At 40.6% G+C, this 16,277-nt stretch overlaps 1 protein-coding gene across 2 annotated transcripts in view; it reads left to right on the top strand.

The window, feature by feature from the left end:
* Positions 1-3,952: 3,952 nt before the first annotated feature.
* TTC6 (tetratricopeptide repeat domain 6) overlaps positions 3,953-16,277 on the top strand; it is a 61,855-nt gene continuing 49,530 nt past the window's right edge. The window contains exons 1-7 of one of the 2 annotated variants that reach the window (XR_013833217.1): positions 3,953-4,167; positions 6,177-7,236; positions 7,929-8,009; positions 8,857-8,940; positions 10,329-10,436; positions 12,427-12,609; positions 13,920-14,062. Coding sequence is in view for 1 of the 2 variants with exons in the window: in XM_079954294.1 (XP_079810420.1) it covers positions 6,187-7,236; positions 7,929-8,009; positions 8,857-8,940; positions 10,329-10,436; positions 12,427-12,609; positions 13,920-14,062 (1,649 nt within the window). In the remaining variant the exon portion in view is untranslated. The remainder of the gene's footprint in view (positions 4,168-6,176; positions 7,237-7,928; positions 8,010-8,856; positions 8,941-10,328; positions 10,437-12,426; positions 12,610-13,919; positions 14,063-16,277) is intronic. The other variant, XM_079954294.1, reaches the window with a different exon arrangement.

Genomic DNA, 16,277 nt, shown 5'->3' with positions numbered 1-16,277 from the left:
CTATATCTATCTATCATCTATCTATCATCTATCTATCTAACATCTATATCTATCTATCTATCATCTATCTATCTATCTATCTATCTATCTATCTATCTATCTATCTATCTATCTAACATCTATATCTATCTATCTATCTATCTATCTATCTATCTATCTATTTAATCTATCATCTATCTATCTAATTTTAAGCAAGGACTGTTGGGGCTCTGGGGGTTATGGTTCATCTGGGTGTGGGAACTGCCCCCTGCCTGCTCCCCTGCCCATGGATGCCCAGGCTTCCAACATGGTTTACTCAGATTTTGAATCAAGTCAAACCAACGTCTTGGGTTTACATGATTCAGAAAGATGACACACAGACCAACACACAGTGTCCCAAGTCAATCTGAGCAAAATTCATGTTAAATAAAGACATTAGACAATCCAATATGTATTTGATATCATGTCTGTGGCATCTCATTCAGTCTTCTGTCATTTAGAGTGGGTTCATGTTTTAATTAAAATGCTCAGAAATAAAATGCTAGCACTGTAATGCCTAGTTGACTGATTTTTAAAATTTTTAATAACAAAACTTAAATATGAATTTAGTAGCCTGGGTAGATATTGAATTTAATGCTACTCCTTCAGAAATTATGTAATTCTGGGTTTTTCCTCTGTCCCCTCTTATCTCCCTGGGCTTCTGACCAACTTTCTGTGGAACTCATACTAGGAAGGAAGTTGCACACTGGGGCTACAATCCTATTCCCACAGAGGATAAAAGGGAAATTCTTATTAATTTCAATGGGATTAGGATTGAGCCTTTCTTGCTGTGCAAATGAATAACTTTGAAGAGGGCTCAGATTCCTTGCATCTACTGTGCTATAGTGTAGGAAAATAAACAGTGCCAATTTATCTGAAACTGTTCCTCACCAGTGTGCCAGAATCCTGACCCCCAGAGAACCTATTGTGGCACAGGCTAAGGGGCTACCCTTCTGCCTATTGTGAGCTTTTCCTTTGCTTCCTTCCGGATGCAAATCCCAACATTCCATTCAGGTCCTCCTTCCTGATGCTAATAGCTCTTTATATTCATTGCCATGTCCTGCCCCTCCTGCTGAGGCTCCTGTGGAGAGGTGTCATGGCTGCCTAAAATGGCATACTGATGGTTCTATTAACTATTTAAAACTACAAAGAGTCTTCTGGCATCTTAAAGACAAATGTATTACGTCATAGGCTTTTGTGGACCATAGGCCACTTCATCAGATACACAATTTTTAAAAAATGTACTCTCAGTTGCTCTTTGACTTTCTTTTTAAAATCCTGTCCATGTGTATGACTCTTCCCCGACTTTCTTCATAATTTATATCGGTATTTCCTCCACACATCCCAGTATGGCTCGAAAGAAAACTGTTAGAAGCTCAGCAATGAGGCTTTTCAGCATTAACTGAGGTAGTGAACAACTGAACTGTAGAGGGCAGTACCGGATGGCAGAATGAGAAAGTTTACTCTTAATTTAAAACAAGGTAGATATCTGGATTCAGCAAGAAATTCTACGCCCACTTACCTAGGAATTAGTGTAATTGAATTCAGTGGGCCTTACTTCTGAATAGACATGTATAGGATTGCATTATTGTATCTCCAAAGAGCTGAAGGTGGCACACCTGATTCTCTTCTCCCCTCCCTGCTTTTATATTCACAACAACCCACTTAAAACAAAGAAAATAACATTCAACAATCCATTGGAATATGATTGTACACAATAAAACTAACTCATAATATCTGTAAATAACTCTCAACAATGACAACACAATAAATCATTGCTAAACTATAATCAATAAAAATAACAGCAAGTCACAATACAGTAACATCAGAGGAGAAATAAAGGAAACTAATAACAGCAAGTCATAATACAATAACATCATGGAAACTGATAAAGTGGAATGATGTTTGGATGGTCCAGTATAAATCAACCAGAAATGCACTATTATTGGGCCATGACAAGTTGCAGAACACACTGGTGAAAATATGATTCTGAAAGGGCCCCTGAGAAATCAGTGAAATTTAAGGCCAAGAGAAACACCGATCTGATGATGGCACTGACATGGCAGTTTATTCTATTTTAACATTTCCTTGTTAATTTCTTGTTAATATTTGAGCTTTCGCACAATGTAAAAGCCACCTCTGGAACTAATATAGCACAAGTTTAGTTCTCACTTCCATATTATTTGCAAATGGATTTTTCCCTTGGAAACAACCTGGAAATGGACACTAAACTTGCATTGTGTTATTCCACTATGGTTCTAGAAGTGGCTTTTACGTTAAAACTCAGATATAATGCAGAACTTAAGAATTGGGGGAAAGTCATGAAAACAAACCAAACTGCCATGTCAGGGAGAACCCTGAGTCTCCTTGTCCTAGTGCATCACTGTACTGCCACACAGACCCTTTAAACAGAAGTTAGGTAAAGGGACCCCTGACCGTTATGTCCAATTGCAGATGACTCTGGGGTTGCGGCACTCATCTAGCTTTACTGGCCGAGGGAGCCGGTGTACAGCTTCTGGGTCATGTGGCCAGCATGACTAAGCCACTTCTGGCAAACCAGAGCAGCGCATGGAAACGCCATTTACCTTCCCGCCAGAGTAGTACCTATTAATCTACTTGCACTTTTTGGAGTACTTTCGAACTGCTAGGTTGGCAGGAGCTGGGACCGAGCAACGGGAGCTCACCCCGTTGCGGGGATTCAAACCACCGACTTTCCGATCGGCAAGCCCTTGACTCAGTGGTTTAGACCACAGTGCCACCCACACCCCAAATAGTAATTGTGTAGGGGCTGGAGGACTATGCACTTGACCATATTTAACTCGACTGGCCCCTCCCTTGTTTGCTTGCAAGGTGCTTTGGGGTTGCCTTGGGCAAGATAAAGCAACTAACAAATGTAATATAAATAAGTAAATAAAAATACTGAATGAATGAATAAATCGATTTATTTCAGTCACTGACCAGAGTGCAAACATATGCAACAACAGAGAGCATACAGATATAAATAGAGTAAAATTAATCTCTAAGAGCTGAAGCACGATAAATAATTCAGACACAAAATGTTAAAACCTTATATGAAAATACTGAGCCAGAACAGTGGTCTAGGCAGCCCACGGCTGTCTCTTCAGAGGGGCAGATGATTCCCCTAGCTCCTGGCCTTTTAATTGGACATACCGAGCATAAAAAAAGTTGATGGTCCATGTAGCCAGGACTGGATTTAGGTTTGATGAGGCCCTAAGCTACTGAAGGTAATGGGGCCCTTTACATGTCCAGCTGTCCTTTGTCAACAACAAATTGTCACTGTTTTTCTGTTGAATATACGCTATATGGTAATTTATGGGCCTAATAGGTATCTAAAGCCATTTGCACATGTTGCCATGCAACCAGTCCATGCAGACTGTAGGCACCCTATATACAGAAATGAGCAAATCAGGGATATTTTAGGGAGCAGGCTAGCAGGTGGGGCCCATTACTTACATCATAGGAGCCTAGAGAACACAAAACACTGTTGCTGTATGTAGGTTTTATTTAATTTGTTTTTATCTTATATTTTGTAAATGTACATCCAGGTTTTTTTTCCCCCTTTAATTCTTTTGGGGCCCCCCAAGAGAGTGGGGCCCTAAGCTATAGCTTGTTTAGCTTATATGTAAATCGGGCACTGCTCCAAGCAGCCAACAGCTGTCTCAGAGGGGAAGAGGACCCCCCAACTCCTGGCCTTTTAATTGGACCTACCGAGGATAAAACATAAGCAAGGCCGATGGTCCACGTAGCCTAGCATCCCACAAGCAAGACCTGAACGCCCTCTCTCCGCAGAGAGCCAAACGCAGCCGAGGGGATCGTTTCCAGCGCGACCCTCCCTTGCCCCAGGGGGCGCTCTCGCTAACGACGCACCCCCAACCCCACCGTTTCCTCTCCCGCTCCCTGTAAGCCGCGGCCGGCCAGGCCCGTCTCTCTTGCGTTGACTCCGCGTCCCAGCCCGTTGCTAAGCGACCGCGCGCGCTTCTGTCCCCGCGGCGGGCCAGAGCTGCTGCTGCCGTCGTCGTTGGCGGCCGCTGAGAAGGGAGAGGCTGGGAAAGGACGAGATGGGGAGAGGTGGAACCGAGCCGTGAGGGAACCGCTTTCGGGTTGGCGCGGGAGGAATCGCGGAGCGAGGTTTGCTTGAAATCTTTCGCGGGGAAAAGTTAACGTCGGGCGAGGATTTGGCGCGAAGCAGCCGGGTGGCAGAAATCCAACAGGTGCAGGTTTCCATCCTCGTGGGAAACCCCCTAAGTCAGGCATAGGCAAACTCGGTCCTCCAGATGTTTTGGGACTACAACTCCCATCACCCCTAGCTAACAGGACCAGTGGTCAGGGATGATGGGAGTTGTAGTCCCAAAACATCTGGAGGGCCGAGTTTGCCTATGCCTGCCCTAAGAGGAAAGGGGCTTGCCCTGTTGAGTTTTTCAGTCCCAACTCCATTGTTTAGGGGTAGTCGGAGTCCATGAGCAACTTGAGGACCACGGATCCCAGCCCCAGCCTCAAAGGTGCAGGACCGACCCTGCCAGTGGGTGGGTGTGGGATGGATGTGGGAACTATATGGCCTGTGCCAGATTTATGTATAGTAGTACCTCAGGTTACATACATATGGTTACTGTAATGCTTCAGGTTACAGACTCCACTAACCCAGAAATAGTACCTCAGGTTAAGAACTTTGCTTCAGGATCAGAACAGAAATTGCGCAGCGGCGGTGCGGCAGCAGCGGGAGGCCCCATTAGCTAAAGTGGTGCTTCAAGTTAAGAACAGTTTCAGGTTAATAATGGATCTCCAGAAAGAATTAAGTTCTTAACCCAAGGTACCACTGTGTAAGCTAAACAAGCTATAACTTAGGGCCCCACTCTCTTGGGGCCCCCAAAATTTTTTAAAGGAAAAACCCACTGTATTAATTGTATTTCAGTTCAACAATTACTTTGGTAAAATACATATTTTGTTATGTGCAAATGGATTTAGATATCTATTAGGTATCTATTAAGTACCTATAGCATATATTCAACACAAAAAACAGCGACAATTTGTTGTTGGCAGAGGACAGCTGGACATATAAAGGGCCCCATTACGTTCAGTAGCTTAGGGCTTCATCAAACCTAAATCTGGCCCTGCCTAAAGGGCACAGGACCCTGCCAATGGGTGGGTGCGGGATGGATGAGGGAACTATATGGCTGCTGTGTGTGATGACTTGGTTGTATATAATCAGCTAGACCTGTTGCGGAAGTAAAAAAAGGCATTCCCAATTAATTATGCAGCAGATTCTTTTTTTTTTTTAATAGCAAGTATTTTGTTAAAATGGCAGACAGCAATCTCTGTCTTAAAAGAGGCATTTCTTCCTCTTTTGCTCAGGAGGTAAGGCCTCTCCCAAGAAGGCACCTGGTATAACTTTCACACACATCATGTAAAAAAGTCAGCACTTGTGCTGTTTCAGAATCATTGCCTTTTACTTATATGTACAATTGTGCAAATTAACTAACATTTATTTTATCAACTTGCTTTTTCTAATAGGCAGTACCCTTATTGGAAACTATTTAGTCAAATTAATGTTGAAATATCATTCTGGATTTATTTATTTTTATAGAGGAGCAGGTTTTAATTAATTAATCAATTGCATTTACATCCCACCTTTTCTCCATGGAGCTCAAGTGGCATAAATGGTTTTCTCCCTCCTCATTTAATCCCCACAGCAACCCTGTGTGCTAGGTTATGCAGAGAGACTATGACTGGCCCAGGATCACCCAGTGAGCTTCATGGCTGAGGCTGAACATTTTATAAATCTGTCAGTCAGTGATATAGTTTGCTTGTTGTTTGTGTGTTACCTGTGGTGCTGGGGAAGGAGAAAAATTAAATGGGACGATTGAAGCCCTCCTGTTCCTCTCTCTGACTAACCATGGTAAATTAAATGTTTGTGGCTTTTCTGTCTTTCTTCTCCTTTTTCAGACTTCCTAGCAGTTCTTCAAAAAAATATTTAGAGCTTCATATAAATTAGCATATCTGGAATCACTTTTCAGCTTGTCCACATGAAGCTCCCAGATATGCTAATTTACAAAGTCAAGAATATGAAGAGGTCTCTTAATCTTTTATAGCTATGAATTTTAATCACATATAAGTAAAATTCTATGCTTATTTCTTGAAAGGTGCAAAGAAATGGCTAGAAAACATGAGCATTTTGGCTTAAGCTATTTGGAAGAATTGCGTATCCTTAAGGAACGTGAAAATATCTGCAAAGAATCTCGACAGAAATTTGTCAAGTTTAAACAAGCAATTGCTGATGTTCATGGAGAACTGGAAAAATCCAATTTGGAGGTTGAACCACCTGAAATAACCGTGTCTTATAGGAGCTCAAGGAGCCCATCCCCACATCTTGAAAGTACAGATTCTTCTCTTGAAGTGGATTCTTCTAAACGGCTGAAAGCAGTTAGGATCACTGTTACCAGCCTGGAAGATCAAACACAAGATGTCACAACTTCACAAAAGACATCTAAGAAAGAGGGCAATGTTGACAAGAAACAGCCCCCTAGTTTTAAGAAAACAACCTCAGAAATCAAAAGTGATAACATGGAAGGTGAACATGAACAAGTTGCAGTAGCAATAGCTTCTTTCGTAGGTACAAGCAAACAACTCACAATGCTAAAGAAACCAGAGCCCCCACCGAAACCCAAATATCAAAGGAGTCATGCGAAATCACCAGCTAAATCTGTTGCTCTACAGAAAGGCAGTTTGGGTATGGAACAACTAAAGCAAAAAATAGCATCGGAAGAAGTCGTTGTTTCTACAGTTGGAGGAACCAGCGCTTTAAATGTAGAAGCTGATGACACACATTCTGTGGTTTCTGGTTCAAGTGGAAAATCTGATATGTTGAAAGAAATTTCAAAACCATGCTTATTAGGTTCAATATTTGACGTTGAAATATCAGTTAGTAAAAGAAGCAGTGGCTCATCTAGTATGAAGTCTGCTGCAGAGGCTTTGGTAGAAATTTCACGTGGGAGTACATCAAGCATTTCAAAAGCGAGGCACCTCACGCGAAGTAGGTCACAACTACAGCGTTCCCTGCAAAAGATGCCTTCTGGAATAGCTGTAAGGTCTATTGATGAAATTATTGCATCCCTGAAGTCTACTATACCAACTCCCTCGGACCTGAGGATCAGAGAACTTGTGGAGAGTATTCTTGGTCAGGACTACAACGTAAACAAAGCAGTAGGTGGACTTAGAATGCGTGAAATATGTTTGGTTTTATTTTTAAAATTTGCATATTTTTCTCTAAAACCTACACTGTGCTGTAACACAGATAAAAAGTAGTACCTTATAAAACTAATAGACTGGGCAAATATAAATGCATCCTCCTTTGATAGGTTTTCTGTAGTTTAATAGATATATTAGTAGAAGTATCCTGGAAGTACACAAAAGCCATTGTTGCAGCCTGCTGCAAAGTATGCATGTATGCATGCCTGTGTGTGTGTATACAGGCTTCATCCTGGTGGTTCAAAGTGAATTAAAATGGGTTAAAATAAAATAAAACACTTATTCTGTTTCTGACTAGGGCCCTAGGGAAGAGTTTCATGCATGTGAAACACATACTGAGGGTGCTTGTCTACATGACTTTCATGTTTGAGTATCATGTGCAGCTTTCCAAGTTGATATTGGATACAGAGATTGATGTAGTGCCTAACCTACAGTATACAGAGATCAAGTTCATAGGTATGGTACAGCTTGAATTGTGCCAGAAATGTATAGGTTCATAGTAGAGTGGTTATTGATAGAACGTGCTTTAAAAAAATTATACGGGAGATTCCACACTTACATTAGCATCAACTTCAGCAAAATGTTTTACTGTTGTTTGACATTGGTGTACTTTCTAATATATTTATATATATATTCGTACAATGAAGATATTAACTATGAATGAAGAACTTCAGGCGAGAGAACAAGGGACTCCAGCTGTAGAAGTTTCACCTTTGGAAATGGAACAGGTAAAATTGATAAGGTTCAAGGCATTATCAGAGAATGATGTTAATTTTTTAGTATTATTTAAGAGGACTGCTCTAATAAATGTTTTAGTCCTTTATCATATACGCTGTAATCAAAGTAGCTGCAGATTGAAACGAAGGAATATTGGTTGAACAGAATCCCCACTTGCCCTGTCCCTTGTACAAAGTAGCATAGGGCCACTGATCCCCCCCCCCCCCCCCAGTACGGAGCACATTGACTCTATAAGAAACTACTATGGAGGATTTGGGGACCTGGAGCACCATGTGAAATGACAAAGCCTGCAGCTTGTGGGAATTGGTAACATAGCTTCCCGGTAGGTGAGCAGACCTTTAGATCCAGGCCTAAATGTGAAAAGAATCTAAATTGTATCACATAGTAGTGCATACTATGTAAACAAATGCCTTCCTCATGGCTAAAAGATGATGCTAAGAATCATGCTTTTTAATCTTAATCTTTGCAGGCCACAGCACAACAGGCCAGTGGCCACAGAGGCAGGGAAATGACAGTGTGATAAAATAAGTAAGACAAGACATCACCTTGAATTGAAAAATTGGCCACAACTTGATTACAGATGTAAGATGGATTTTGGCATGGGCATTGGGTTTGTATCCTGGATCAGCAACCTGCTTGCTGACCGATATCTCTATCAGGGTAGAGCCTGGCAAAAGGACAGTCCCCATTGATACAGATCTAATGGTGGAATTCCATAGGATGCCATTCAGGGATGTTCTATAACCTGTTGGCCCCCATCAAATGCTTTCATTATGGCTAAAATGTGACATCAAAGATCATGCTTTTTAATCATAATATTCTTCTTTCTTTCTCAAGCCACCACCTGTTAAAAAAGACCATCTGGCAACAGAGTTGGCACCTGAAGAACCGACAGCAGAAGATGCTGAACAAGCGAAAGTGGTATAGCTTAAGCTTCTGTTATGGAAAAATATTTGTTTCTTAACCTGACATTCTACGCTGCTGTCCCTCATGGCAGCAGAACATAGAATTGATTATTAAGCTTACAGAGAATGAGAATGCATGCCATTGCTTTGGTACTGGGACAATGCCTTTATATGGAGAAGGAGCATTGCACTAGCTGAGGTTGTGCTCCAGATTTGGAATGGATTACAAAATAAAGTTGCACATGCAAAAAGTGGTGGTGGTAGGTACAGTTAGGAGACAAGATGGGTTATGTTGCACTGCTGTTTACTGCTAGTCAGTTTAGGGAGGTTCTTTAACATTTGCACAACACCCCCGCCCCACTGCAAGGTCTAAAAGTGGCCACAGTTAAATTTCACTGTCAGGGTGAAATAAACTAGTATAACAGAACTTGCTTTAGCCACTTTACAATATACTTTGTATTTCAACTATTTTATATCTGTTGAAAGCAAATGATGAAATGAAAGCTGAAAACAAACTTTGTTTTAGTCATATGTGTGTGTTTGTGTGTGTGTGTGATGTATTTTATGTTATTGATACAGTTGAATATCCTAATTTGATATAGAACCTGCTTCCTTTTCTCTTTTGTTTTGAACATCTCATGAATATTCCTTGAATTGTTTTTGTTAGCATTGACTTACTTATAGTTAAAATTTTTAAAAATATATATTGTAAGCGTTAGCTGCTCATCTTGTGTGATGGAGCTGCCCTTCCGTCACAGCTGCAGTTTGGCTGGACAGGGCTAGGGTAGAGAACGATGGTGGTGAGGTTGGGTGTGTGCAAGGATGCTGGCAGAGCTAATCCAGTGCTTCTGCTAGTATGCCTGGGCAGCCTCAACATGACTGCCTCCATGCCCCCACCTCACGGTCTCAACCAGGTACCGGTAATCTACAGCAATGCCAGCATTGGGAGGATGACTCAACCACACAGGCTGCTACTGGTTGTAATGAAGCATAACAATTACTACTTGTGTTATGGCTGCTTCTGAAAATTGACATCCCTGTACCTTTGCCAAGGAAAGAGCTCCTTTCTTTTGAGAATCCATTCAAGCCCCTTGATTTGGGGCTGTAAGAAAGTTGCAACAACTGCTGCTGGGTTGGCAGGCATATAAGCATTCGGTGTCTGATTAATATACAACAGCCTTTCCCCAACTTGGTGCCCTCCAGATTTTGTGGACTGCAAGTCTTAGCAGCCCCATTCAGACTGACAGTGCTTGGGGATAATGGGGTTGTAGTCCAATAAACCTGTGATGGGCTACAGGTGTAGTATTCCTGGTGAAGATGATACAGCTTGTTCATAAAACATCACTGCTTTCATCCATGATGATTGATACTGTAGATTGTATATTTGCCCCTTATTTTCTCTAGGATATACCAGGATCATCACGAAGAGCGAGCTTTCCCCAAGCTCACCATCCCCAAGCTCACTTTCAAATGGAAGCCGCAAGAGTGAGAGAAGATATTGCTGAAGTTAAGGTAAAACTTAAATTCTAAACTTTCTTGTTTCTGACTAGTCCTTTCTTTGCCGATACTACCTGTATTATTTTCTTTCCAAGCTGCTGTTTTATGCATCCTTTTTCTTATTCTTGTATTCCATGTGCCATCTGCTTTCTCAGTGTGAGCCTAGTCTTTGGGTGCCTCCAATATGCCAATGACACGTAGCTCTGTTTATCTTGACATCAGAATTAGGCAAAGCTGTGCAGATTCTAGACAATTGGAGGGCTGGATAAAGCTCTATAAAGTGAGAAAGAATCCCAGCAAGTTGGATGCCCTGTGATTAGGTAGTTTTCCAGGTGCTCTCAGATTAAACTGGTGAAGTGCTGTATCTCAGTGAAAAACCATCTGACTTGCATGCAGAAGGTTCCTGGTTCAGTCCAGGCATCTCCAGGCAGGGCTGGGACAGATTCCTGGCATTGAGCAATTGGCGTAGATTAGGGATTCTGCTGGTTTGCCGCCCGCCTTGCTGCCCAGCAGTCTCCCTGCCTGAGCTGACAGTCTTGGAGGTGGTGTTGAGGACTCCCAGACTGCTGGTTCTAGGGACCTTCAACATCCATGCTGAGGCGACTGGCTTTGGGGTGGCTCAGGACTTTATGACTGTCTGAATGTCTGACCAGCTTTATATCATGGTTGTTAATCAGCTTCCTATGTTTGGCGAGCCTTTTAGAAAAGACAAAAATGTTATTCTTTTGGTAAGGTCTCCCATACAGTAGACAAGGAAAAAGGATAGAATGACTGAAAAATATAAAATGACTGTTTTTTCTATGTAAAGTAAAGCTGGGATTGGTTGAATTGCTAATTTAGGTGGTTGGGAATAGGGTTTGGTAAACTTTGGACCATGGAATGAGAGATCAAAACAAAAGCTTATTTTTTAAATACTTTGTATTATTTTAGATTTAATTTTTTTTAAATTTATTTATATATTTTTTTATATATTTATTTTCCTGAACATCAGGAAGACTAGTCTTACAGTAAGAGCTGGTTGACAGTGGAACAGACTCACATAAGAGCTGGTGAACTCTCCTTGGAGATTTTAAAATAGAGGTTAGATCATCTTGTATGATCTGGTTGAGATTTCTGCATTGCAGGAAGTTGGACTAGATGACCCTTGGAGACCCTTCCAACTCTACCATTTTCTCTATTGTTTTAAAAATAGCAAATTAAAAGCTAATCATTCTTATAGTGTAAAGTTATGCTTGTTTACTTGGAAGTAAATTCCACTATATGATTGGCAGCCACAAAGAGCAAGATCACTGATTACTTGTAATGTTTGAAAAGGAGGCCTCTTAAATGCCTCTTATGAGAAACATAAAGTGAACCACATAATACCAACCAGTGCTGCTGTAGAGAACAGGCCAACCCACACGTGTAACAAGATTCAAGGATTTGTGTTGCAGCAACCTCAGATCAGAGGAGTGGGGATGTTCTATGGCACAAGCATCGTAATAGAATAAAGAGATGCAGGAATTGCTTGCGTAGAGCACTTTAGTAGCCCTCACATTAATAGAGGAGCATGGGTCAGTTGGGTCTTGGTAGCAAAACGACACCATTATTTCTACTAGCCAGCAGAAATTATGTGAAAAGTACCTCTGAGCATGTGCACAGTTCCTTTCTCATTACCCTGAGCAATAACAGCTTGTCCCTTCCCTATACAGAATTAGTGAAAAGGATAAGAGGGCAAGGTTTCTTCACAGACCTCAACCTCATTGCTTACATTTTAAAAAATTAAACACTGCCTCACCTTCTTCTCAAGTATACTGTATGTTGCTGTTAAACTTAGGGACAAAACAGACGTGACACCTTTCAGACAATAAGCAATAGCAGTGTTATATATTTGAGCTAAATATTTTCATACTTAGCTAGATTAGGAGCCGATTATATATATATATATATATATATATATATATATATATATATAAATTAATTGAGGGAAGTAGAAATGTATATCTAGACTAAAATGTCCTCATAGGCTGACGAAGAAGTGACTGAAACGCCAAGAGAGAAAGTAGAGCATTCCTCATTATCATCTTCACAAGAGGTAATAAGCTTCCATGAAAGTGAGGAGAGTTCATCTTCAGAGGTTGTACAGTTACAAGAGCCAACTCCTCCAGAGCAAAAAGATGTGGAAAAGGCCATACCTGAACCATCACAGGTAAGAGATAAATTTTAAAATACCATTTATTCATATTTAGATCTAGGAAAGACTCTCTACAGAAAGGACTCGTAAGCCATTAAGTCACCTTATTCCTTCTAAGGAAAAAACAAAGGAGGGAGTGATCTCTTTGATTATTTTGGTTGCCCTTTTCTGAACTTTTGCCAACTTTGCAATATTCCTTTGGAGGTGAGGCAACCAGAACTGTACACAGTATTCCAAGTGCAGTCATACTCTAAATTTGTAAAATGGCATTATGACATCGGCAGTTTTCTTTTCAGTTCCCTTCTAGCATGGAAAAGGATAATTAGGAAATAATTTGAAAATAAAGCAAATACTAAGGAAAGTAGCCTGTAATTTCCAGGATCTTCCTGAGTCCCTTTTAAAAAATGGATGTTACATTGACCACTTTCCAGTCTTCAGATATGGATGCTGATCTTAGGGACAAATCATAGACTTTCATTAGAACAAAAACATCTGAATCAGGAGAGGCTGTGAAAGGTCTGGACTGGTATGTGCATGCATTAGTGTACTGGATGAGGGCCAGTAATCTGTACTTGAATTTTGGAAAGAGAGATGCTGTTTGGGTGGGTGGTCTCTATGTTTGGGTGGTAGGCAAATTATTTTGCTTTCATTTTTACCTCCTCACAGAGATCTAGCTTCACCTTTGAGAAGCTCCAAATTATTCCAAGGCATCCCACTTTGCATTGGAATTTGTGAAATTCCAGCACACTCTTACTAAATATCTTACGCTAGATAGAGTATCAGCAACTTACCTGCTCAGAGCAAGGGTCTCCCTCACATGTTTTATGATAGACCAGCTCCATTTATGAAAACCAGCTCCATTTTATCTCCTTAAAGTTTGGAGGGGGTGGGGAAGATTGATAATGAAGAGAAATTCTTCATTCAAGAGTGTTGAACAGAATTGAGGCAAACATCACTTGTGCAGATGACACATTGGAAGAGGGTAAGTTTTGCTTTTCTACTTCAGAAAGGCAGCTGTCTTGTCCTGAATCTGATAAGGAAAAGTGTGGAAGACATGCTAATTCTTCTTGATCAAGGCTTCAGCTTTTATATATTTAATAATTATGGTTTTAGGGTTGCTTTCCATAATTTAACATTGACAGATGGCCTGTCTGTGGTTGTGGCCATGCCTAACAACAGAGAGGAGCAAGGAATTTTTTTTAAAAGGGGTAGGAATATTACTGCACATCTGAACAAATAACCCAACTGTGAGGCTGCTGAAAGTTTACTTTAGCCATTCTTTTTTAATGTTCTTGACTTTACTGTTGAATTTTATCCCTGTATAGAAGTCTCTGTCCTCAGACATAGAGCTGGAAATAAAAGGCAAATCAATTCCAAAGGCGAAACCAGTTAAAATTCAGGAGGATTTAGAAGATCTTGATGAACAGCATCCCGTATCTCTGCTTTCCACTTGGACTACAAAGATCAAGTGAGCTTAAAAATATTTCCTTTTTAGCACTAATTTATTTATTTTTATTAGTTTTCCAATATACCCCCAATAAAAAAATTATAACAATAGCAATTAATTCCCAAATTATACAATTATCAAAATGCCAATCAACTCCCAATTAATACATTTTAGTTAAAATGGCTCCCCGCATGGTGGTTTGGGTGCATTTCCGATTTGTGTTACCTAATCTTAATGTCAGTTACATTTAAATCATAATAATAATCCCATAGTCAACAGCTACATAATTAATGATTTCCATTCGTGATATTATAATATATAAATTTATAAAGCTTCAGGTGAGGAACTCAAACTATTATCTTTATTCTGCCCTGCGTCTGGAAACTTATGTGCATAGAGAGTCCTTCTGTCCATATATGGTGTTGTCTCTTTCACTTCCCAGCTGTTGTTTTCTCCCATCATGGCTTGGGGCGGAACTGAATCTCAAAGTTTATCTCTCTGTCCCTTGCTTCGATGTCCCCGTACAGGCGACAGGCCTCGGAACAGGCTAAAAACCATTCTGTCTCACTAGTAAAACATGTCACAGATCTTTGCCATTTCCCCTTCAGCCTAGGAAAAGGTGGGCAGTTTTTAAACACACTGAAGATTTAATACTCTTTTCCAACACCCAGAATCTCTGCAGCATTCTTATCACAGCCCCCAAATTCTTTTCCTTCCAGCAAGAGATTTATGGCCCAATTGAGCTTGATCTTAGATTACATTCTGTCAGTAGGACACACAAATCTTGGTCTCTTTTTCCTTGTCATTTATTTTTAAACGGAGGTGAGGGGAATTTTTTTTTAGCACTAATTAGTAATTCTATGCATTTATATAGCATTTCAGAGTGTTCAAAGTGTTTCACATAAATTGCTTTTGTAAACCTTAAAGCAAACCTATATAGTAGGTTGCATTATCATCTCCATGTTTCAGGTGAGGAGACTTGGAGAATAGTGATTTGCCGAAGGCCACCTAATGAGTTCACAGCAGAACTGACAGAAGCGTTAGTCGCAACACAAGAACAGCTCACTGCATTACAACATCATAAATGTTCTAGAGTGCAGAAGATTCAATCCTAAATTACAAAGAGTGATTGTTGTAGATTATTGCCTAATGTAGGGAAAGGGCCATAGCTCAATGCTTTGAATGCAAAATGTCTCAGGTTCAATCCTTGCCAACTGTAAGTAGGGCTGGGAAATATGTCTGTCTCAGAATACTGCAGTCAGTGTTGTCTAGAAGTGGGCAGACTTCAGCCTTATGAGATCTACTTTTTTTTCTTACTGGAACCCCTAAAGTCACCAATAGGAATTTGGTGCAAAACTCATATACTTAGAATCAAAGAATTCAGTAATTGGTTTGAGTACCAAAGTTTAACTTTGCTCATAGTTTGCTCACAAATCCACTCTTGGCTATGTCTCCCCCAGTTCATTTCAGCAATCTCTATCTCCATTGTGTGTGTGTGTGTAATCATGTTCCCATTGGTTAACATTTGGTAATGATCAATCCTTTCTGATCTACTTCAGACTGTGCACCAGTAGATCCTGCTCTACTTTCTGCCCACCCCTAATTTAGTCAAGGCTGAAGTTGACGGGCCCATGGTCCATATCTTCCCAACATTTCTCCAATGAAAATAAGGACGTCCTAAGGAAAAGCGGGATATTCCAGGATCAAATCAGAAATCGGGATTTAATTACCGCAATGTATTTTATGTGGGGTTTGCCTTCTGCTTGTTCCAGAAACTGCAGAATGCTGTAGCATGGTTGCTGCCAGGAGTAAGACCTTGTCAGCTTATAACACCTGTGCTCAGATTACCTGCATTGGTTGTCGATTTGTTACTAGGTGAAGTTCAAGGTGTTACTCTTGGTATAGAAAGCCCTTAATGGTTTGCCTTACTTGCAGGATTGCCTTACCCACATAACTGCACACTTGACAGTTTTGATCTGTGGAACTAGCAGTGTTACATGCTACATAATACTCGTTCCACAGTTGCGAGAAATAAAGCTTTTGTTTTATTCATTTATATTCCCTGGTGGACGCCCCCCACAAAAAAATACATTATGAAAATCTATATTCCAGCACATACACCACTACTGATAATAATATACATCTGTAAAACATGTTAGAAATAGATCTTTTAGTGTGGCAACACCTACACTTTGGAACTTCTGGCCGATTGACAACAGGCAGCTATCTTTGTTGT

This window comes from Podarcis cretensis (assembly GCF_951804945.1).
Source record: "Podarcis cretensis genome assembly, chromosome: 1".
Lineage (NCBI taxonomy): Eukaryota > Metazoa > Chordata > Lepidosauria > Squamata > Lacertidae > Podarcis > Podarcis cretensis.
The sequence above is the reverse complement of the archived record's forward strand: the minus strand, read 5'-3'. Positions and strand labels throughout refer to the sequence as shown.